Genomic DNA, 25,510 nt, shown 5'->3' with positions numbered 1-25,510 from the left:
CTGTGGGTAGCTATTCCCTAGCTATCCCACAGTTCCTGCAGCCTTATTTCCGGGTTGAGATCCCAGTGCCTGATGGGGCAAAAATCATTGTCGCGGGTGATTCTGGGTAAATGTCGTCAGTCACTCCTTCCTCCGGGAAAGCAACGGCAGACAAGCATTTCACGGCTTTTTTCCCTGGATTGCCCTGGCAGATGCCATAGCATGGCAATCATGGAGCCTGTTTTGCCTTTTGTGACTGTCACCGTATGTGTGCTAGATGCCGCTGACAGAGGCGATTCAGCAGCGCTACACAGCAGCATGCTTTTGCTTTTGCATGACAGCAGAGATGGTTACCAACCATACTGTACCATCTACCAATCCATAAATTGGTAAAAAGATGATCATGGTTACCAGTCCTTTTGCACTGCGCCATCTGTTGCTGTCATAAGTGCCCCTGGCTGCTCTTAGCCAGGGGCGCAAAAGCCAAAATTGGGAATGACTCCCTGAGTCAATCCCTCCTTTATGGTATCAAAAAACAGAATCAGTCCTGCCTAGAATATGGGCAAGTGTACTAGAGAACCACTGTATCATAGAACCAGAGAGCACAGCTGCTCTGTGTCAGATCCTGCAGGAATGATGAGCTGTATGCTATTCACAGGGGGTGCTCCTGCAACAACCCCACCTGTTGATTCCGTTCTTCCCACAGCCTTCCTGGGCTACCATAGCAGTGTCCCCCCACTTGTGTGATGAAGTAATAAAGAATGCAGGAATAAGACACAGTGACTTGTTAGTGATAAATGAGTGGAAGGCAGCCTCCAGCTGCTATGATAGTCCAGACAGGACATTAAGGAGTGTGGAGGAGAGGAGCCCAGCATCCTGCTGCTAGTCCAGGGGCAATTGAATCTTTTCTTTACACATGAAGGGTGGGGGCTGATGAAGCTCAGCCCCCTGTTGCTATGATGAAGATGGTTATCAACCATACTGCACCATCTACCATGAAAAATTAGGTGCACATGACATTGGGGGACCTGACAGATGCTAGTCGGCATGGTTACCAGTCCTTTTGCACTGCACCACGTGCCAAAAACCTCATGATGATGAGGACGGATACCAGTCATATTGCACCATCAGCCACCCATAGCGGGGGAGGTGGGAGCAAGGATGTTGGTGTTGAGTGCTGCAGCATCGGGTCTATCTGCAGCATTCAGTAAAGATAGGGTGACATGTTAAAGAGTCAAGAGAGGATTGTTTTCCCTTTCACTTCTGGGGGGGGGGTGCGTAAATTGCCGAGCTATGCCCTGACCCACCGCGGACACTGTGTTTGACCCTAGAAGCATTTGGAGCTCAGCCAAGAATGCAAATACTTTTCAGAGACTGCAGGAACTGTGGGATAGCTTGAGTCCTCCAGTCCATGAGCGTCCATTTGATTCTTTGGCTTTCCGTTATGTTTGTCATGCAGTAGTGCGCTGAGCCCCTGCTATGGCGTCTGTCTGGAGATTTTTTAAAAATGATTTTGAATTTCGTCTTCTGTAACGGAGCGCTGATAGAACAGATTTGCCTGCCCTTACAGCGATCACATCCGCATGGTCCATGCGGGAGCTCTTTCTTTATTTTGATTTTTAACTGCATTGCCACCCGTGCTGATCGGAGCTCCACGCTGGGCAAACAGGAAATATTCAAAAGTTCGCGGGGCTTTTCCTGTCTACCTGGCCACTGCATCCGAGTTCAGATTCCTGTCCAGAGCGGTCAGTGGTGCACTGTGGGATACCGCCCGGAGGCCAATACCGTCGATCTGTGGCCACACTAACCCTAATCCGATATGGTAATTCCGATACTAGCGCTACTCCTCTCGTTAGGGAGGAGTACAGAAACCGGTTTAAAGAGCCCTTTATACCGATATAAAGGGCCTCTCAGTGTGGACGGGTGTGGCGTTAAATCGGTTTTATGCTCCTAAAACCGGTTTAAACGCCTAGTGTAGACCAGGCCAATATAACGCCAGCCGATATAACACAAATTTGGAAATAACGTGGTAAAGTGGTGCTCCGGGAGGGGGGTGGGGGGCTGCACACTCCGGTGGATTAAAGCAAGTTCAATATAACACAGCTTCACCTATAACGTGGTAAGATTTTTTGGCTCCCAAGGACAGCGTTATATCGAGGTAGAGGTGTACTATGATTTCGAATTTGTAAGGCTCTCAGATACCACAGATTGGAGCAAAGTATAAATTGCCTAGGCTGTTAGGCGAGAGACTAGATTAGATTAGATGAAAGACACACAGTGAAGGGGATCCAAACTAATAATAATAAACATTAGAATATACAATGCTTAGTGGAGATTTTCTATAAAGTGAAATATATTTGTTTTTATAAGCTAGCTATCTACTTCTAGCAGGAAGTGATTTAGAATATGCAGATTAAAATTTATCAAAGGAAATTTACTTAAATAATTTATCTTAGGCTGCCAGACTTTTTCCACTGTTTTAGCCCAAATAATTATGTAATGACCACCTGCAGGCATCCATGTCATCCTATGGATTTATAGACATCAGTTCAGCACTTAAAAGAATACAGTATACTGTAAATCTTAAGATTATATCAACAATGTACTTCTATGCCATTTGCTACAAGAAGTAATTTTTTCATAGGCAATAAAAATAAAATATAAAAAGTTATTTGACAAGTTTTTGTTTTGCAAAATAAAATGGCAGCCTTATAGCGAGTCCCACCACGAAAACACACACTACTACATTATATTTATAAACTTGTGACTTGGCTTTAGAGTTGTTGATGTAACAACATTCTTGCCGTGTTTATACCTTCCAGCCCATTGTATATAGTTGCTACCTCTCTATATGGTCTTTTGTTATAGTATTAGCCACATAAAAGTATGTGGGGCTTTATAATAATAAAAATAAGAACAGCAAACCATTCAGGAAAAGAATGCCTGAGGTTTATTAAAACAGACTCTTTTTTGTTAGAGCAGTAACCTGCCAAGTATATGCGGTTCCAGAATTCCAGAATAACTAGCATAAAACTTGGCTGAAAATAACAAGGAAACCATCAATGTCTACAGTTAAAGTTTTATTTACATACGACGTCATAGAGTATGTCTGTCTCTAAGCAGTGTGAAGCCGCATAATATAATGGACCAGATTCTGCACTGTTACTCATGTTGAGCTACCCAAAAAGAGAGCTACAGAATCTGTTCCAAAGTAGTCTTGGCGCAGTTTCCAAAAGTAGTGACAGTTGCAAACCTTGATAGAGTGGAAGTCGAGTTATCAGGGAATTAAGTACAATATATAAAAAGCCTTATCAGGAAAGTATGACGGCCAACTTACTGGCTCTCCCACAGGGCCTCTGTCACCCATGTTTCCAGGAGGTCCAGGCAAGCCCTAAGAGAAACAAAACCAATAGGAAAAAGATCTGTTTCAAATTCTGTAAAAAGCCACTTCCTTCCCACTTCTGTACACCCAGCAACTCCCTCAAAAATCCCTCTAGAAATGTGCTTAGCCTTCTCCTATGTGATCTGTGTTATTACGTCAGCTCTTGTGATTCATGAGTGAGCTGACGCCTGCTTGTGCTTCATTTACTTGGGGGTAGCTGGTTTGCTGATTTTCCATTTAAAATCTTAACAGATTCCTGCAGTTCACACGTGACCTAACAACAGGGTTAAGGGACTCTTTGTCCCTCAAACAATATATGTGGGATTAATTGGACAAGTCTCAGCTTTACACCATAGCAACACATGCAAGTTCTGCTCAACTGTTTTATGGAACCCTATTTCCATCCAGGAAGAGGAGATATAGAAGCATAATGGCAACCTTTAACACTCTGCAATAACGTCATTTGTTCCTACAGACAATATCCCTTCAACCTAAAGGTGTTTTGCTCTATTTGTTCCTTTGGTATAAACACCAGAGTCTGTGAAGAAATGAAACACAGAGCTCTCAACTATACATTATTTTTTGTCTATCACAGATCACTCAAGTGAAAATGCCCCTCAAATTCAGTAAGGGTCCTTGGGAACAGGAAAGAAAAAAACAGAACAGATGGCAGAAAGCAAGAGGAAGCATTCACCATGCTGCAGCAGTAGGAGCAAGATACATTTCTGCCCTATCGTCTAGCCAGCTTTATTGCCTGCCTGGGGAATGAGACGAAATCTGCTTAGAGTCACTCATGGGACTTCCTTAGCTATTTCTTTGACCTGTTTGGCAGATGAACCTATCTTTTCATCCAGTGTGGTGGTGCCCAGCAGTTGTAATCTCAAAAGTGGGTATATTGTACATGGGAGTTTTGTGAGGCCACACTCAGTTTGTCAGTCAAAATCCACTTTGAGGTTGTAATCGGAGTCATTTATGCAGATATGAACTAGAGTGAGCTAAACAAAGGCAAGTAGAGTCAAATACCCAGTGTGTTTATTGAGTCTGAACCAGAATTTAGACACAAGTGCAGCTCTATAAAATAGAACCCTTGGGCCAACCTACCCTGCAGAATCAGCCGTAGTTCACAGATTAATACATCAGAAATGGGGGTTTCCACTGCAGTGGGGTGCTGGAATAATTTGTATAGTAGGGGTGCTGAGAGTCATTGAACCAAACTGTGAACCCTTTATATGATAGAAACCACTTCAAGCCAGGGAATGCGGCAGCACCCCCAGTTCCAGTACCTATGCACTGCAGTGGAATTAAAGACTATCACCAAGAGAAGTAAAAGGGAATATCAAGAGAATAACATCTTGAATTTATATAACACCTTTCATCTCAATGGATCCTCAAGAACTCCATAAATAAACTGAATTACATCTACTGTATAGATAAAGGTCACCTGGCACTAAAGTGACTTCTGGTTTGAATGACCTCAGCAATACCAGGCAACAGTGTAGAACAGGAAACAATGAAGAATACCATACCTGACTGAAACTGAAGGGGCAATTTCTACTCTGGCAAAAAAATGCCATGCGGTCCTTCACAACCACGAGTGGTCAAGACCTCAGTTTTACATCTCACCCGAAAAAGGATGTGGTTTACAACTATGTGAGATTCCAAATTTTTTGACTCTAACACTGGATTTAAATAGAGAGTTGCTCAGCGACTGAAGAGAGGTGGGGCAAGGTATCTTCCTTGCCATTATTTTCCTTCTCTTATTGAGGGATGCCATTTCTTCAGTGTGTTTTCTATACGACCTCTCTACTTGTCAGCAACCAATGTGGGACCAATACCCCCTCCAAGTGAATGGTGTGAGGTGGTACACATATTACTCGGTGGAACGACTGACAGGGGGCAGCAAACTTCCCAATTCTCTAGACAAACAGGCAAAGCTATGAAGTGGCCCTGATTAAAATGGCAACCAACATGATTAGTCTTAAGTACAGCATTGCACTGGTAATATGATTGGTATTAGTCTCTTGCCTTTGTTTTCCTTACTTCTTTTCTATTAGCTCACCACTCTTGAAAAGTCACTATAGCGTGACTGGTCTGTTAACCATATTACCATAGGAAGATGTGTGATTTTTCACAGAAGGCTGAGCTTTGTTCTCTTATGGAAAAGCTTTTTTATTGGTATACAGTTCAAAGGAAAGGTGTCCTAACATAGCGTTCCAGTTATGTTTATGAGATATACATTTTATCCCTGCACTGATCACATAACCCTATGGTTATACCATAGTGGCTGTCTCCTCTAAAAATGGCGATAAAACTATTCCAATGTGCAAGGCAACTTCTAGCTGTCTCCCACAATTACGCAATAGAATTTCTTCTACTGCAATGTTCTTTTAAGTTACATCCTATAGACGGTATCTCACCTGAAAGATTACATTTCTAATAACAGACAGGATTACTATCAGATATTCCTGGGTTTCATTCCCATATCTGCCAGTGTTTGACCCTGAGCATGTCACTCTACCATCTGTGCCTTAGTTTACCCATTTGTGAAACTCAGATATAATGCCAAAGAGGAATTCTGATGCTTTGTAAATTGATGTTACTAATATGCCTTAAGACCTCAGATGAAAGGTTCTATACAAAGTTAATGCAAACCATTATTCTCAGACCTCAATGACTGGTATAAAGAAAATAATTTCCCTTGCATTTGAGTGTGAAGCAAGGTTTTGTTTTGTTTTTTGTAGCAGGGCTATAAGACTTCAGTACTTACTGGTACTCCTGAATCACCCCTTTCTCCAGGGTTTCCAGCCTTGCCCTGGTCAAATAAAATTATTACAAGAGAATGCTGATGTCAGATAAATTCCAAATCAATGTCAGGCAAAAATTCCTAGCGTAGGTATTAGTGCCTAATGCCCAGAACATCTCTGATACTTACAATAAGTCCATGAACACCTTTTTTCCCTGGATCACCTCTTTCTCCCTGACAAATAACCAATGATGAATGAGTTCAGTACAAATTTACTAGTTTTGCCACACAGAAAACTACACATGAGGAAAAAGAGAATTACCATGGGCCAAATTGTGCCATCATTTACACCAGTATAAATGTAGAGTAACTTCACTTAAATTGATGCATCTACTATGGATTAACTCCAGTGTGAATGAGACCAGAATTCAGATCTACATGTCTACTATACATAAAAATAAGAACCTAAATGAAACAGAAAAACTGGATTAATAACAAACTCAAAACTATTTCATAGTGCCCTTTTTTCCCTCTTTTCTTTTCCATCAGTCAACATCGTGTGCTGTATAAGCGTCCTCAGCAGTACTGAACAAAACAAATAAATAATTACCTTAATACCTTGTGTCCCTTGCTCTCCTGGAGGACCATCTAGACCCCTTGGCCCCTGGAAATTAAACAAGTGATTTCTGGTTTTAATTATAAACTACTGACAGTACCTACTGTAGAGATTTAACAGAAAGATACCACATCAGCTTTACAATTGAATGGAAAGCTACCCATTCTCTTAGCATGGAGCTCTGAAATTCCACATGATGGAAAGCACTTTTTATTCTGTTAAATGTGAAATAAAGCATCAACTATTATAAAATCAGTTTCCAGCTTGCTGTAATATGAGTCTAAAAAGAATGCCTTTACTGTTTAATATTTAAACAAGATGTTTAACCTGCTTGAAGGCAGACTCTATTTCGATGCTCTCAGTTGCATGTGCAGACAAAACCTGCATTTGCAAGCATAACTGATTATTTGGATGCTCACACATTTGGTCATGTTATCAGCTGAATGTGCAAAAATTGGTCTGGGACTGAACATCTGGCCTTTAAAACGTAGATCGTACAGTTCTTCTGATGTTAAACCAATATAAAGCCAAATAGAAACGGTAAACTATTTTTCAGCAGGGGCTTCCATATTGCTAGATTAACTAAAGTCTCTTGAAAATTGAGATTTTGTAATACCAACATATGCACAAAGTATAACTTACAGTATTACACTATATATTGCATTATAATTAATATCTGTAAAATGGGAATAATGATATTTAGCTCCTTTGTAAAGCACTTTGAGATCTACAGATGAAAAGTGCTGTATAAGACCTAAGCACTATTATTATTATATATTAGCAAATGTTTAAAGTCAAAATATTCAAAAGTGTTTGTTTAAAATTAGGCATCTGAGTCCATAAGTAGGCATCTAAATCAAAGCAACCAAAAGTAGCTAATGACCAAAATGGTAGGGGATATCTCATTCATACTGACAATGGAGGTTGTTTTTATGATTCTAAACATTAGAACCATTTGGATTTTGACAATAAATGTAAGACAACTTAATACAGATATAGAACAAGTAAATCACGACCACCAGATCTTCATCAGCATTTAAGGACTTGATGAATGATGCTCTTCAGATATGGTCAGAACAGTATTATTTCAGGATGTTTTATTGAACAACATGGATACAGTTTTCTTAAAAGCAAAATAAGATCTGCAATATCATACAGCAAAGTGAACTGATGTGTACAGAAGAAAATGGTTTGTAGTTTCAAGTGCACAGAACATGGCTGAGTAACACTTCTACATAGTCTAGAGTTTCCTACATGATTGGCCATCTGTTCTTCAGATCACATGCTACATTGTTCCATCTAGACGCTCATGCAGGATTTCTACATAGTCATGAGAGCGATATTATACACAGTATTTTTCTAGTTGGTAATTACAAGAACTCAGATGAAAGCATGTTGTGTAAGACTCAAGACTGCGAACATGCTGAAGCTGCAAGTAATGTCTAAGTGTTGTTCTCAGTCTTCACACTTGTATTTGCTTAGGGGAGAACAGTTGGAAGACCCTCTCCTTGGGCACCTGGGACCAGGCTGTTCTCAGAAGAGCACTATGTTTAGCTGGTTTTGCCTGGCTCACTTTCTCTCTAAAACGTGGCTGATTCACATACGTTCCTCTTGCATCACAGAATTCCGTTTGATCAGACTTGGATTTAATAATATAAATCAAGTGCTAGATCAGGGGTTCCCAAACTGGGGGTCGGGACCCCTCAGGGGGTTGTGAGGTTATTACATGGGGGGTCATGAGCTGTCAGCCTCCACCCCAAACCCCGCTTTGCTTCCAGCATTTATAATGGTGTTAAATATATATAAATATATAAAAAGGTGTTTTTAATTTATAAGGGGGGGGTCACACTCAGAGGCTTGCTGTGTGAAAGGAGTCACCAATACAAAAGTTTGAGAACCACTGGGCTAGATCCTGACAGCTGCAGTGCACCCATCTCTCTGACACTCTCTGTTTGTCTTATCCTCTCTGGGATTTTCCATCACTAATTTTCCATCACCTTCCTCAAAAAGGGAGAGGGGAAGAAGGAGACACATTAGTGATGGAGAATCCCAGAAAGAGCAAGTAGACAGGTCAGTAAGCTAAAGAAGGGTTGGAAGTTGAAGGGAGAGTCAAGAATGCATCACACAAGGAAGCAGTCAAGTAAGCAAGAGAAGACACTGGAAAGGGGGAAAATCAGAATACTAAGCAGAGCAGTTGCAGAATGTAGAGAAACTAAATAGGGAGGGTGAATGATCTGAGGTACGTCATGCACGCATTGAATTTTTGCTGGACATAGAGCCACCACTGTTTTAAGTGAAGTTGACTTCAGTTGTCTATTCATTAGGAAGAACTTAACAATTGCTTCAATCATGGCTAATCAAATGACAGCTAATCAAAATAAAACTCAGGGGCAAGAACTAGAAGCCAAGGACTAGGTTTTGGAGCAATGTAATTTAATTATAAAATGAAAACAAAATAAAGGAAATGAACATGATGTCCAGTGATACTAGATATTGTATTAACCTCTTGTCTGCCACAGGGCAAAGAATATGAATCCAAAGAAAGGGCAGTTATATATTCTATCAAAAGCAGAGCATCATTCCTATAAATACTACTGCGTGACTCATTATTGGCACAGTTAAACTCGATCAAATAGAATTAGTGTCATTCCCTACAGTAGCTAGTGCAGAATGAAATACACACAATTTGGCTGCAGTTATTTAATATAGGCTGCATATTGTACGAGTCCACAAACTGCAGAGTTGGGCAATACAGCTGACAAGTGATCACTACGGCTTTTTTAATTTGGCATAGGTTCAGCTTTATTTTGAGGAGGAAATATATTATCATGCATGTTTATAATTATTTAATCATAATTAACCCAGGAATATTTGCCTGACAAAACAAATAAACAAACAAATAAATAAAACAGCACTCATTCCCACCCTTTCTCCTAAACATAGAAAAAAGAGTGAGCACAGCATACTCTATGTCCCACCCCCCCAAGTTTAATATGCAAGAACAATGGAAAGTTATATTAGTTTTAAAACCTCTTGCCTTGAACAATTAAGGATACACACTTACATTCAGCCCTTAGTAACATATCCCAGAGCCTGTCTGATTTTTGTCCAGACGCACATAGATCACACGTTCTCCCTTGCTCTCAATTCAGTATCATGCAGAATATACTGAACCCATCTCATCGACTCACATAACTGATATCCTTATTCTTCTGTAATTCAGGGTCATTAGACCAAATTCAGACCTAGCTGGAGTGAGTGTAACTCTATAGGCTTCAATGGAGTTGTGCTGCTATTGGCTGCTCTGACTTTGGTTCATCATTTGTATGCGTCTTAGAAAGGCTTGCATTTGAATGACTATAAAATGTGTATTCAAGATGGGACATATGAACGTCTACTAACCTTTAACGTACTGAACTTCGGTCTGAAGGATGTTAGCGGCTAAGAATGGTATACTAATGAAAATATTTCTCAACAACTTATCAGTCATCTTCTTACCATTCCCTGCCATGCAAAAGCTATCATGTTCAGACAGCTAGTATATCATCTTTAATTTGCAAGGACACATCCTTATTAAACATAGGCAAAGAATGCTAACAGTGAATTCCCCCTGATTTCAATGAGAGTTTTGCCCATGCAAGGACATCAGAAGTTGGTCCATAATGTATATTTTATCATTACCAAATAAAAAGGAGGCTGGTTATATTAGCAGAAAGAGCAGAGGTTATAGTAAGAACAAAAAGTAGCTCTGGCACCTCATGTTTTAGGTTATGTCTACACTAGAGTGGGAAGGTGTAAATTCCAGCTCCAGGAGACATATCTGCACTAGCTCTAGTGTGCTAAAAATAGAAGTGTAGCTGCAGTGGCACAAACAGTTGGAGGATTTGGCTGCCCTGAGTACAATCCTGTCTGAGACCACAGGTACACTTGGGGTGACTATGCTTCTATTCTAGCTAGTGTAGCTATGGCTCCTTGAGCTAGAAGTTCTACCACCTGCTCTACTGTAGACATACTCTGAGATTTCTATTGCATAAATTAGCTTGCATCACGGCAGTATGGTACTAACAGCTCTCCTGACTGATATCTGGATACTAGTGAACCGGCACAGCAGCTAGCAGGAAGAACAGCTTCATTACTGTAAACAGGGTCTTTTTATACTTCCAGCAACACCTCTCCTGGGTTCGTACAAGCTCTCAAGTTCACCCACCTTAAGAAGAGTAACCCTATTGACTCCCCTCTTCAAGTACAATTATCCCCACCTCACCAAGTATCAATGTGTCCTACCCCAGAGGAGCCACCAGCGTGGAAACCTCTATAGTCCCTTGTCACAAGTGCAACATTTAAAGAATAAAACATGGGTTGCTGCAGGACCAGAACTAACAATTCCCATGCTACAGCTGCTGTTCCTATCTCTGGCCTCTTCACGGTTGGTAGGTGATTTGCCTCTCCACAATGACGTTAGCTGGGATGCAGAAAGTCTTAAGCATGAAGTGGTGAAATACAGTAGAAGCTAGGTGAGACACTTACTTGGTAAACTGCACACCAAATGGCACAGCAAAGAGAGAATGAAGGAACAACTTTTCTTCAGCTAGTCAGAATTCCCCCACGTACGGAAGACTGAATAGCTGGATAGTCCTAACAAAATTAAATTGCTGGGTAGTCTTAAATGCTAAATGGCTGCTCAGGGGTTAATGGTGCATGGTATAAAGCCATTTCATTGTGTAACAATGCAGCAATAGCTGGTCACTGCTATTAAAACTTCCTATAAATTCCAGCTGTGAAGATGTGATCTGTTCTTTTATTTATACACAAAGGAGAATTTTCATATGCTCTTATTTAATTTTTGCATGCAACTTGCTGTATGTGCCCTTTTAAATCCTGCCACACACAGCTCAGTGTCCCCATTGAGCTTTCTTATGAATCCAAAGGCGACATCTTCAGTTTTAAGTGGCCTCTATATATTTTTCATACATTAATCCCATATTGGGCCCAATCCTGCAGTCGAGAATGCAGGCAAAATTCCTATTGGCTTCAATGGGGAGGTTAGCCTGAACAAAGACTGCAGCACTGGGATCATTTTGTAACAAGTTCTAATGAAGCTACTTTTAGCAGTGCAGTGTCCTGCTGCCTCCCCACTGCTGGAGCCTTTTCCCACCGCCATGAAAGACTCTGGCAGTGGGGAAAGGCTCCAGCACTCCCTGCTGCCAAGCCTTTCCCCATTGCCTCCCCCTGGCAGAGCCTTTCACTGACATGTGCAGCTACATGCTGCAGTGTGAATGCAGCCTGTTTTTCACTGTGGTTTGTTGCTCTACATACCATTCATGTTGCTGCAAGTCGTGTCTCATTAGATGCTTCCTACAGTTCACTTGATGATTTTCTGAGCTAAACTACGTATGACTGTTTTCACATGCAGATTTATCTAACCAGTTCTGAACATTCCTAGGTGTTTTAGGAGAATTTTAAAGATTATTCATTGTTTAGTTAAAAGATATACTATTATTATTAAATCAACAAATACATCTCCAAATTGTAACATTTTATTTCTTCAACCTTTTAAATCCGCCTACAAAGTAACATTTTAGAAGACCAAATCCATTGTTATTAATGAAGTAGGAATTCAAGCACCCTATTTTCATAGGATTATAGCAATTCTCTTTGGTGGGACTTGAAGATGCTTTTGTCTGTGAGCAGCTGAAGTTTTAGGTTAATTTCTTAATCCTGCAACCCTAACTCAGACAAATCTTCCACTTAAATAGGAGTTTATTTGAGTTAGACCAGGAGAATCAGACCTATAATGTACCAGATTTAGAAAGTCCATCACAATCTCATGATTTTATGTGTAGAATAACTATACAGGAACATCTAATGTTAGCACAGGCACTTAGGGCTAATATTGACATTTTTAGATGAAAAGTGGATATGCGTACATGTTTCAACTAGGTTTCACATATTTGTTCAAGTGTAAAAGACCGGGATAAGTTATTCTGTATATCTCATCTTAAAGAAAAGAAAACATTGACGTGGCATTTCCAGTTAGAAGCAGCTTCATAATAAGGTTTATTATTATACCAATTCCTAACTTTTAGCAGAGATCATACATTTTATATGTAGTATTTCACAAATGGTTCATATGTATTATATTAGCAAAACCGAAGCAAATTAAAATAGATTTATTTTGAAGGAGGAAACCATAATTGAAGGGAGAAGAACATTATAGACAAGATATTAACTTTCTCTAATGAAAAAGTAATATATTCTTAGTACTATATAAAGCATATTTCAAATCTATGGGAAATAAATATAAAATAACACTTTTTTCTAAATATCTTATGTAACCTTGTATAAGGCAGTAATAATAATGAAAGAAAAATTTAAAAGAATATATAGGTCACATACTTTTATGATGCAAAACAAGTTTACTAAACTTAATCTTCTGTATAGGACCCTAGTGTTAGGACATATATGTAAGCTTTTTAAGTATTTATCTTTATCCAAGAAAAGTTACAAATCCTCCAACATTATAATATTTGTAAATTAAAGTATACGAACATTTTCATTTTCATCAAAAAACTATACATTGAAATGTCTTTTTAAAAAGAAGGAAATGATGTAACAGATATTTAACTATATGAAGGACTATTTTTGTTTCCAGTTCCTGTTACAAAAAAGTATTTGACAGAAAAGGATTCAAGAATTTTGGCAAAAGAGACCATTAAAACTTTGTTTTAAGCGTTCTCTAAGTAAGATGATACCCTACTTTTCATCTCATAAAAGACCCAGTTCTGTAAGGCATCAAGTGCCCCCTGGTTCAAAGCATTAAATTAAATCTAAGGTGATGAGTGCTCAGGCCAACAAGAACAAGTAATTAACTAGCTTTCTAAGAGGAAGAGTTCACATAGATCATGCATCAAACCATCACATTATTTTACAGCTTCATTGCTCTCTTTGAAACTGTTTAACTCAATGGAAAAACTGCCACTGACTCAAATGGACTTTGGATCAGTTCACTGTGCTCAAGAAAAAAAATACAAGTTTTCACATTTTGCTGATAAAACAGGGAACATGCAAATAGTCTAAACTGAGTTTTATGGTGCAGGAATATGATGATAGGTGTCATGTATAGCTTTGTTTTTCCTCTCCTAAAATTATACAGTAGAAATTATAATTTTCTTTCACTGGTATTAGAAGGCATTGAAAGAATGGTGATAAAGAAAATTTTTAGTCTGTAAAACACAGAAACACAATCCATCAGCAGGGATGAAGGTTTGCATTAATATATTTCTGTAAGCAGAGATGGGTAAAGTAAACAAGCAATAATTTTGGTTCTGATCTTGCTTCCAATTGAAGTCAATGGCAAAACTCAAACTTACTTCAATGGGAGCAGAACTGGAACTTGGACTTATTTCTTACTAGAAGCACATGTGTTGTGTGTCATATTTCTGTTAAAATGCCTTGAATCGATATTGATGATCAATATTCTATAACCTAGCAGAGAGTTCAAAAGAAGCAACTGGGGGTAATTTAGAAACTACATTCCTATTAAGTCATGTGCTGATCATTTATTTAGGTAAAATATAACAACAATTCTACTTACTCTTCGTCCTTTAGATCCCTGTGGTCCTGGAGGTCCTCTTGCCCCTGAAGGACCCTAAGTATTACATCAACTCATTATTTAATATCCTGTACAGAAATACCTCCAGAAGTGACAAGAGATCTATATTATAGACTACATATACATTCTCATAGTAGTTCACTATAGACTGAAAAAAATCAAGCATTCTCTCTTTCTAAAAGCTCAGAATCAACCAAATTACTTCAGTACAACTTGTCCAATAAAATATGCTTAGTATTGGCCTTGTGCTGGGTAAGAAATAATGTGGACTGTGCCTTTCTCTAGTGGCTATTCATGTAAATGATAAGAACCTACTACTGCTACCAGGTCCTTTGATTCAAATGGTAGAAACTTATGTTTTAGGGTGCTACAAGTCTCATTTGCTATCCCTGCTGGTGACCCATGGTGGAGAGTATAACACAAGCAAATCAGGAAGATTCCATTTGTTTTTGATTAATAGCAAATACATCATCCATACAATTAATGGATTTTAATTAAATATCAGCAAAATAAAATTAAAATGGCTACACTTTAAATCAGTCTTGAAAAATTCTACTTGTCTACTTGCTCTGGGTAAATAAAAAATATAGGTAAAGGGCAGGTGAACAGTATTTGTGCCTGAGCTGGTATATTTTCATGACAGTTCTGCAAATAGCCTAAACAGTAACAGAAGAAAAGAGTGATTTTTAAACCGACTGCATTTTATGTTAAATCAAAATGTTGGTCTATACTTACAGGCAGCCCTTGTGGCCCTAAAGGCCCAAAGCCCCCTGGAGGTCCTGAATAGCCCTAAAATAGAAAAGGGATTGAATAATTCTGATCTTAATTTGCTGAACTCAAAATTGCAATTTTGGCAGGTAATGGCATTTAAAATAATCCCCCCAAAAGCTGATTATATCATCTTCAGAGTATCTGAAAGAAGCAATCCACTCTCCAAGGTCACAAGATCTGAATGTGCACCAACTCAAAAGAGCTTTTACGAACAAAACCAGATTTTCAAATTTCTAAAACAGGCAAAAGATTTCCATCCCATCCCAAAGATAATCCAGTCTGGCAACTCTGATTTGGTGACTGCCTCAGACACAGCAAAATTATAGTTCTCCTGGATACATGTTGCCAGAGCCCAAAACAGAAAAACTTGTCAGTGCCACAATCCAGAACTGGATACATACATTTCAAAGAAGTCATTTAAATTTGGGATGTGTCCCAAACCCAAAGGAATTGCTTACCATCCATTATCCTCCAACCGGGATTGTGCGTAGTGGTGTGAACAGGTGGTCATGGTAGACAAGTATCAGTGGTATTTTGTGGGAACAGGACTGGCAAGGAAAAATTATTTTGCAGGCCCACCCAAGATTGCAAACTCTAGCTCTGGTCCACAATGTCATAGCATGTTACATTTACTGCAAACACTTACCACCTGGCATAGCACTTTCTACCATGACTTTAGTGGGACTACTCACAGTAGTATGCACTATGGCTGATAGTAAAGTGTTAACAGGATTGTATCCTATACTAATAAATCCTTGTTTATTCAGTTCCTGGCTGAGATCTGTTCCTGAGTGTAAAGTGGCAGATAGAAGATGAACCCAGTCAAGACAAATTTAACGTTGGTAGGAAGCGGGAAGTGTGTCAAAGAATATCATCTCATTTCTACAGACTGCTGAACTGATCTGGAGCCTAGGGGTCCATTTGGACTCTTCTCTGCTAATACACACCTAAAGAGCAACTGCTGCAAAAAAATGTCCCTTCTATTTGCAGCTGGCCAGAAAACACATAACATCCTATCAGTCTCAGGCCTAGTGATCTGTGTGTTTGGGATCTCCAGCTTGACTACTGCAATTTACTATATCTAGGAATGAAGCCATACACCCTGAAAAACCTTCAGCTGGTACCAGATGCATCACCCTGCTAGGACAATGGTTACAAAATACATCAGCCCACCCACATATCACCCCAGGGCTCTACTCTGTGCACTGGCTTCCTTACTGAATAAAAAGAGCTAGCTTCAAGGCACCCCGGTCTTGCTATTCAGATCCATCCCTGGAACTGAACCAAGCTGCCTGAGAGACTGCCTCTCCCTCCTGCTCATGACCTCTCACAGCAGCTCTCATTAAATATAATAATGCTGCTCTGAGCAACAAGAGTTTGGTCTTGTTAGAAAAAGAACATTAAAAGGAGAGAGGGAAACGTCATGTAACAATGTAACCACCAGTAGACTCAGTATAGGCCCCCAACTCCAGGAGAGGATCCCTGGCTCTGAATCCCAAGTGGAAATAGGTGCCTCTCTCAGGGTGTGACTTGCTGCACACTTCTTTCATCAGCATGTTGTACATCCCCACGTAAGCTCCCTAGCACTGGTACAAATAGCAGGGTAGATGGTGAGGCACAGCTTAGGTGAGTGAAGACATGCCGGATGGGGGTGAGTATGAAAACAAGTACAGCCCCTAATGGCGCTCCCTTCGCCCGAGCCATGCCTCACTGCCTACACTCCTATTTTTAGCACTGTAGCATTCCACTGCCTCCCTGCTGTTGGAGCTTTTCTCCACTTTGGCAGCCAGGAAAAGGCTCCAGCAGCTCCCGGTTGCAGGGAAAGACTCTGGCAGTGGGGAAAGGCTCTGGCTGTGCGGAGCTGCTGGAACCTTTCAATGTTGCCTCCCCTCTGCCAGAGCCTTTCACTGACATATGTAGCTACATACTACAATGTGGATGTGGTGTGTTTTTCACTGAGGAAGGTAGCTACTTGTACACTACATGCCGCTGCCAGTTATGTGTGTAGTGTAGTCATAGCCTCAAAGTCCCTCAAATACCCCCTCTGCTTGGCATTTCTTGTTGGCTAGTGAAGACAGCTCCCTGCTCAGCTTGCTGACTTCTGTGAATCCCTTTTCGGGTGCCTAATTCTCCCCACACATTGTACAGAAAGCCTGGACATCTACCTTAGGGCTGTGAATTCTACAAGGCATCAGAGCATCTAAAAGTCAGACATTTCAACACCTGTGAATCCAGCCCTAAGTCTTAGAAAGTAGTTTCTCAGCAAACATAACCTGCAGACTATGAAGTTTACTTTTCCTTCTTTTTTGTCATGCTTGCTAATTCACTGGGCTTCAATCCTGCACATAAATCTGATGAGAGCCATTTTTAAAAAAGGGGGTAATTCATATTCACTGCATGCTGTTTCAGTCTGCAAAGTACTTAGCAAGCTACTAAATGGAAACTTTCCTAGAAATAATATATCGCAAATGCTTTACTTTTCCGTAAGGCTTTTTGCTATTGGCATGGCCAAAATGAATTAGGTTTTTGGGAAGGAACAGTTCCTTTGCAAGTAAAATAAAGCTGACTTGTACCTCATTTACTGCTTACCATGACACCTTTCTCTCCAGGAGGGCCCACTGGTCCTGGACTGCCCCGCTCTCCCTTTAACAAACAATTTAAAAAAAGAGAAGAAACAAATTTATGGTGTGTTATTTCACTGGCACAGTTCTCTTTCCCCAGTGAGGATTTCTTACTGTGGCCCGGAGTCCCTGTAGCACATGAGCTGCAGTTAGAGGAGGGCAGAAGTAGAGATGAGGCTTCTGTGGGGCTATTTCAAAGCACAGGTACATGCTCCTTACTGCTACTACTCCTATTGTTTTGGATTTAGCACCAAGTAGGAAGGGGAGGGTTTAAACTTCTGAGCCTGCTGCTCATGGTGGATATTAGGTAGGTAAAAAGTTCAGAGCCTGCAAGTTGGTTTCATGAACCTGAAGGGTTGTGTGTGTGATCCTCTGAACTAAGGAGAGTGATTCTGAGCTCTAGAGAAAGAAAAGGGGTTCTCAGCCTGGAGGGAGACATGTGCATTCACACGCATGCACGTGTGAGGTGTTTCTGACCATGTGGGGGTTTGGCTGGAGGAAGAGGAGGCGGCCTAGGAACTTTCTGAGCTCAGAGGATGATGTGTGGGCGGGTTTGAGTTCAGGTGGAAATGAAGTCAACTGATGAATGGGGAAGTAGGTGAACAGGTGTACAAAAGTGGGACAAGTCAGTAGTGGGGAGATAGAAGGGGAGAGGTTGAGATTAGGAGACAACAGCGAATGGGCAATAGAGGAATAAATATGGTTTTCTCCCACTGTACCCTTTACTATAAAGTGTCCCATTTCCTCAAAGGGAAGTGGGAGAGGGCACTTCTCCCCCCCAACTTCCCCACCAACCTCTCTTATTTCCCCAGCACAACACCTTCCTGTGATCCCCCAAATGCAATCACAGTGTCCCAGTTTTTCATTTTGAAAATAAAATCAAACTACAAGTTACTCTTTCCCTTCCATTTTACTAGGAGGCTTACAGGAAAGAGATTCAGAAAGTGAACTGGGCTACGCAAACCACCAACAGCAGACACGTGCCTTGCATGGGGGTGCGTCACATTCATCGCTACCTACATTCTTTATGCATCCATGAGTTATCCCTGGCTAGAGGAGGAGGAGGGTTTTCCTCACCTCTTATATCCTTACTCCTCTTCTATCCTAATAACATCCGGCCCAGCTACTAGGCCTGGCTGAGGATTAATATTGGCTGCTAAAATACAGCTCTTAAAAATAACAAATGATTCCTTTATGTTACAGAGAGGCGCCTGGTACATCGCATTACAGCTCACCACTAATCATGAAGAGACAAGTATGCAGTGTAGTCATGGAAACTGTCACTCTGTCATAAGCAGTTTGCGTCCATTTGCTGGCAGATTTGCTACATTTCCTCTCCTATTTTAGACAGGGCCGCCCAGATGATTCAGGGGGCTTGGGGTCTTCGGTGGCGGAAGGCCCCCACCGCCAAATTGCCGCCGAAGACCCGGCACTTCGGCAGCGGGTCCCGGGGCGGAAGGACCCCCCCCCCGCAGGTCTTCAGGGCACTTCAGCGGCGGGTCCCGAGGCGGAAGGACCCCCCGCCGCCGAATTGCTGCTGAAGACCCGGAGTGGAAGAAGCTCCGGGGGCCCGGGCCCTGCAAGAGTTTTCCAGGGCCCCTGGAGTGAGTGAAGGACCCTGCTCCAGGGGCCCCGAAAAACTCTCATGGGGGCCCCTGTTGGGCCTGGGGCAAATTGCCGCACTTGCGCCCCCCCTCCTCCCCCCCGGGTGGCCCTGATTTTAAACCAGCAACTGAAGTAACTTTGTAAGTGCATGAAGAGCAAACAAAATGACAAGATCTCCTTCAATACTGTATTCTAGGCATGCAGTTATGATTAAAGCCTTATCAGATTTAAGATTTGACAACCAGTGCTTTCATTTCATGTATTTCCTTTTCCTTGTAATATAAACCAACAGTAAAAATATCACCATATTTTCATGGAAGTTATAATAAATTCATAGAGTAAGATTTTGTCAATAGCATACTTTTGAATTCCAGACACCAAAGTAGGTGAACTAATTCAACCCTGCAGGGGTTGAATGGTGCTAGATCATTCTGAGAAATAATTATGTGTTTATTGTAATTGAAACTGACATTCAGTTAGGTAGTAGCTTCCTGTTTTTATCTTTTTGTTAAAGTAGAACTTGTCTAATAGTCTTAGACTTACATTATGCTAGTAATATTAACACTGCCAAAGATTAGATTCACAAACACATCTGGGTGCCATACAGGAGAGGAAATTGTAACTACGTTCATTTATTGACTTAGCTTCATTTAAAAACTGGCACAGAAATGTTAGTAATGCTTATTGCTAAATAATAGTGTTCTGCTTTTATCTCTCTCTCCACAGTGAAGTGAAAAATGGCCACCCAATTGAAACAAATACTGGTCATGTCACATTCTCAGACTGAACCCAATGAAATGCATAGGAAGGCAACCACTCAGGCACGAACAATATCTCTGCCCACTCCAGTAAATTCACAAGCTCCAATTTCATTATAAATATATTCAAACGTATCACGTGCCGGTCACTGGTATTGGATTTGTGCTGCATTTGATTACATCCCTAAGTGTTAAAATGCGCACACTGACATATTAGTTATGTCACGGTGATCACTAAATAATCTATCATCAACGTATGGTTTCTATAAGCGATTTATACTGCTGTTCAGACTGAGGGGTTAGAAGTTACCTTTTCACCAGGTATTCCAGCGGGTCCAATTTCTCCAGGTAAACCAATGGGTCCCTACATGAAAAAACAAACGGATTTTATTTGTATGATGCCCGTGCTGCTTCATGTTTTTGCATCTGCCAACAAACAAAGGGCAGATTGTGGAGCCATTTTTCACCCTGGTGAGCCACCTACTCACAAGAGCAGACCCGGTGGTTTGGAAAGGACTGTTTGTGTGAGTCAGAGTTCATCCATGTGAGTAAGTGTTGTACAGCCCAGCCTATAGGACTTCAGGGGCAGATAACTGATACTAATTCCTAACCTTCCCCCTCCTGGCAGTCTCGCCAAAGCATTACAGAGCTTTTCCTAATATACCGTTTTCCCTGCTGAGCAGACATCTCTGGTAGTAGCTTCTGCTGACAGTTTGCAGTTGGGGCTAGACTCTGGCCTGTGGGAGGCACCCCCTGTACTCAGATCCAGATGCAATCAAGGGATGTTGGAAGAAGGGGAAATATTATTTAATTATTATTTAACTTTTGAGTTGTGGTAGTGTAAGCCACACACCTCCTGGGTGTGGTGTTCTGTCCCATTCAGTGGCACCAAGACCACTTAGAGAGAGATTAATGAGTCTGCTCTACAGCCATATGGGTTTTAGCTCATGCAGTAGAGGCTCATGCATTTAGCTCCAGAGCTCCCAGGTTTGATCCTGCCCACCGACAACCAGGGTCTGTTGGCGTTACAGTAGCACCTAAATGCCACTACTAGGCTGGGTCTCATTGTGCCAGGTGCCCTATCAACATATAACTAGCAGTGCTAATTTTTAATTGCTTTCCTAGTGCTTTAGTCCTAGCCACAAATTTCTAGGAAAGTATAAATTCATCAAAGAATATCCTCAATGTCACTGGAGCCCAGTCTGAGTGAGTCAAACCCGGGCAAAACAAAAATACTACTGGATGGGGGTAATCCTTATTTTCTCCTTAGCTTTCTAGGAATGGAACACCCATTGAAGTCACGGGGAGTTTTGGCTGAGTAAGACACAGGATCAGATCTTTTCTTAAGAAAATAGCTCTCTTATGACTCTCTCCTACTAATTTCCACCAGCATTGTACTGGCTATAACAAAAGATTTATATGGAGGGGTTCTAAGCAGGTGTGTTCCACTAATAAAATATATGTCCTTTTGGAACTAATCCATTCTCAGTGGCCTCGGTCTGCTCCCATTGAAGCCAATGGTAACACTCAACAGGCGCAGAGTTAGACCAATGCTGAGTACTTGTCAAAAATCTCAACCCCAGACCATGTAACACACCGCCACCACAACATTCAAAATAAATGAACAATTAAATAAATAAAACACCTCCATCTTTGTAGCATTTAGCATCATTGTAACACCAGGCCCTGATTCAGTAAGGTACTTAACGATGTGCTTAACTTTAAGTAAGCCTGCGTGTAGCCCAATTCACTTCAAATGCCTACCGTTAGGCTGGTCCCTAAGTACCTTTGCTGAATTGAGGCCTAAATGCAGAAAACAAAGAAATTTAGAGCGAGGCCTGTTTCCCAACATGCAGTAAAACAGGACAACTCTTTGATTACTATCCTGATATTTCCCATTGGGTATTAATAGTGGCGCGCAGCCTTAGCTTTTTTTTCTTTTTGCTCATCTAATTTAGCAGGTGCTGGTTTTCTGTAGTCTGATTGAGGGGAAAAGGTACATATACAGGCAGATAGACAGATGTCAAAAGAGATAATAGAAGCTAAGCAGCTACAGTATCTGAAACCATATGGCTAAATGGTGCCACTCACATGATTATTTATTTTTGAATTTTATACATATATATATTGTTCAGTGCCGTTACGCTGCTTTTTCCCGAATCTCTCTAAAATGGATATGTAATTGAAAATTACATAATATCCTCCTAGCTTCAAAAGACTTGAATGATTGACATTTCTGCTCTTGAGTCTGTTGTTAAAGCTTTTGGGCTCCTTCTGAACTCTTTATTTTTTTTTCTTTTTAAAGAAAATGGAGTCTTACTTAACAAATGGAGGGAGAAAGGCATAGGGGTAAGCAGACATATCTGTCCAGTGCAGAGTTTAAAGCAGTCTATTGACAGTGTTTGAAAAATACCTTCCATAAAAGGCTTGTAAAATTTGCCTAGGAAAAAATGAAAACTTCTCCAATGGAAGAAAATGTCCTTTCTGTAATTCTTAACATAATTACATTCTCTCATTTGAATAGACCTGTAATCATTAATCCTACTGCATATGCCTTCCCTATATAGCCCACACATTGTTTTACTTTTACTAACACCACCTCAGAAATCTACCATCCTGGAGACATAGTCCTTCAATTTGAACTGCCTCCAGATTCTAGGGTAGAAGGAGACTTTGAAAACGAGGCACTATGTAAAGAAATGAGAGTCTAAGTACAGAGGAAAAGGCAGTTCTTTATATTGAACAACTGAAAATATCTTCTTTTTATGTTCATTTTAAACCATTCTTTCATACCAATAGGAACACATAAAGGAGAACACCAAACCCTGTCATCAAGACATCTTGTTAAAATGGATATGTTTATCAGTCTGTACATAGTAACAGCAGTTTATATACCAGGTGGGAAATTCTGGCTCCATTGAAATTAATGGGAGCTTTGCCACTGAACTGAGTGAGTTCACCCCAGACATATAAACTCCGTCTGACCATTAAAATCAGTGGGATTTTTCATATGAGTAACTCCCCATCAATGGAAGTCAAAGCTTCACAATCTGGCCAAGTCTTATAGTTCTTAATTGTGATATAGACTAAAAAACAACAAACTAATTACACCTACAACCAATTTGTTTAAGGAAGTCTTAATGCTTTGACAGGTTTCAGAGTAGCAGCCGTGTTAGTCTGTATCCGCAAAAAAAACAGGAGTACTTGTGGCACCTTAAAGACTAACAAATTTATTTTAGCATGAGCTTTCGTGAGCTAAAGCTCACTTCTTCGGATGCATAGAATGGAACACACAGACAGGAGATATTTATACATACAGAGAACATGAAAAGGTGGAAGTATGCATACCAACAGGCAGAGTCTAATCAATTGAGATGAGCTATCGTTAGCAGGAGGAAAAAAAACTTTTTGAAGTGATAATTAAGATGGCCCATAGGAGATGTGAGGAGAACTTAACATAGGGAAATAGATTCAATTGGTGTAATGACCCAACCATTCCCAGTCTTTGTTTAGACCACAGTTAATAGTATCTAGTTTGCATATTAATTCAAGTTCAGCAGTTTCTCTTTGAAACCGGACAGTCTCTACGCAAAAGAATAAATGGACACAAATCTGACATCAGGAATCATAACATTCAAAAACCAGTGGGAGAACACTTCAACCTCTCTAACCACTCAGTGACAGACTTGAAGGTGGCAATTTTGCAACAAAAAAGCTTCAAAAACAGACTTCAAAGAGAAACTGCTGAACTTGAATTAATATGCAAACTAGATACTATTAACTGTGGGTTAAACAAAGACTGGGAATGGTTGGGTCATTACACCAATTGAATCTATTTCCCTATGTTAAGTTCTCCTCACACCTTCTATGGGCCATCTTAATTATCACTTCAAAAAGTTTTTTTTCCTCCTGCTAACGATAGCTCATCTCAATTGATTAGACTCTGCCTGTTGGTATGCATACTTCCACCTTTTCATGTTCTCTGTATGTATAAATATCTCCTGTCTGTATGTTCCATTCTATGCATCCGAAGAAGTGAGCTTTAGCTCACGAAAGCTCATGCTAAAATAAATTTGTTAGTCTTTAAGGTGCCACAAGTACTCCTGTTTTTTTTAATGCTTTGAGGCAGTTTAGCGGCTCTGGGATTTGTATTCTGAACATTACATTTACAGCCTGGACTGAGAGTAGGGAATGAATTGTGAAAAGAACACAGTAATGATCTCAGGGGCAAGTCCTCAGCTGGTGTAAACTGTCACAGCTTCAGGGATTTAAACAAAATGGAGCTAGGATGGTTTAGTCCAGCTGAGGATCTGGCCCTGTTTGTATTACAGGTAAGAATAATCTTTATTCCTGTTGAGTGCATTTATTTTATTCTGAGAACACCTAATAGAATCATAGCTAGAAGCTATGTAGCGCTGTGTTCATTTGAAAGAGTTACCGTTCCCTGTAATGGGAGTTAGAAGAGATCTTTCAGGTACTTTTAATTTTACAGGACACTCCATGGTTAGGTGGAAAACTGAAAGTGCCCACACTCAAGGTTGGTTAGTGACTGCAGCCAGTTACTTCCAAGCAGTAGTAATGAGCACGGGTGCCTTCCCCCTGGGACAGGAAAGCTGTAGAGAGGGTGGAAGAAACAACAAAGGGAGCAATAGGAAAAGAAAAGAAGCAGCCAGTAGAGAGAAGCTATGAATGCCTTGGGAAAGGAAAGCACATTCACGATCCCAATTTTGAGCTATTTGATTAAGTGAAAAAAATTAATGTATATTCAGTATTTTACTAAATAGAACAACAAATAATAACAGATCCAAATGTATTTTGGTTAATGTATTTTTATAGCAGTGAGGAAATTACCTAACAGCATGTAGACATGGCAAACATGAATGTTGTCCCTTTGCTACACATATTGGCAGTCCCAGCTATGTATTGGCATATTGATGCCTTTTGCTTCTGTAAAGATCAGTAAATGCTTGACTCAACTCCTTCAGTTCCACCTTGTTTTCTGAGGATGTTGCAATTTTTTTTTTTTTCAAAAAGAAAATGCACAGAACTGGTGGTCCCAGCTACGTACTTGGAGGCAGCAGATTTTCAATAGCACAAATGAGAGTTAGGGATCCAATCCCAATGACTTGCAGTGGGAGCTGGCAGCCTAATTACCCTTTGGTGCTTAGGGAGGTTGAGAGTTATGGTTCAATGTGTTTCCTCGATTGTAACCCTTTTTGGATCTTGTTAATAAACATGTGGAAGTTTTTGGCTGTTGTATCTTTTCGGTAAGGTGTAAAACAACTCCTGTAAATCATCTTTCTTGTGAATGCAGTATATTTCTTCCAAGAGAAATTATTTCTGGAGTTTCCAACTGGAAAATCATGCAAATGGGCCACAATCAGTCAGCAGCTATGTGCGTTCCAGGTTTTGAACACATTAAA

At 40.5% G+C, this 25,510-nt stretch overlaps 1 protein-coding gene across 1 annotated transcript in view; it reads right to left on the bottom strand.

The window, feature by feature from the left end:
- The window catches only part of COL24A1 (collagen type XXIV alpha 1 chain), a 246,219-nt gene that overhangs the window by 70,954 nt on the left and 149,755 nt on the right, over positions 1–25,510 (bottom strand). The window contains exons 25-32 of the mRNA XM_039484094.1: positions 20,398–20,451; positions 17,693–17,746; positions 15,068–15,121; positions 14,315–14,368; positions 6,715–6,768; positions 6,294–6,338; positions 6,129–6,173; positions 3,317–3,370 (exon numbers count right to left, since the gene is read on the bottom strand). Coding sequence (XP_039340028.1) covers positions 3,317–3,370; positions 6,129–6,173; positions 6,294–6,338; positions 6,715–6,768; positions 14,315–14,368; positions 15,068–15,121; positions 17,693–17,746; positions 20,398–20,451 — 414 coding nt within the window. The remainder of the gene's footprint in view (positions 1–3,316; positions 3,371–6,128; positions 6,174–6,293; positions 6,339–6,714; positions 6,769–14,314; positions 14,369–15,067; positions 15,122–17,692; positions 17,747–20,397; positions 20,452–25,510) is intronic.

Source organism: Mauremys reevesii, linkage group 8 (genome assembly GCF_016161935.1).
Source record: "Mauremys reevesii isolate NIE-2019 linkage group 8, ASM1616193v1, whole genome shotgun sequence".
NCBI lineage: Eukaryota > Metazoa > Chordata > Testudines > Geoemydidae > Mauremys > Mauremys reevesii.
The sequence above is the reverse complement of the archived record's forward strand: the minus strand, read 5'-3'. Positions and strand labels throughout refer to the sequence as shown.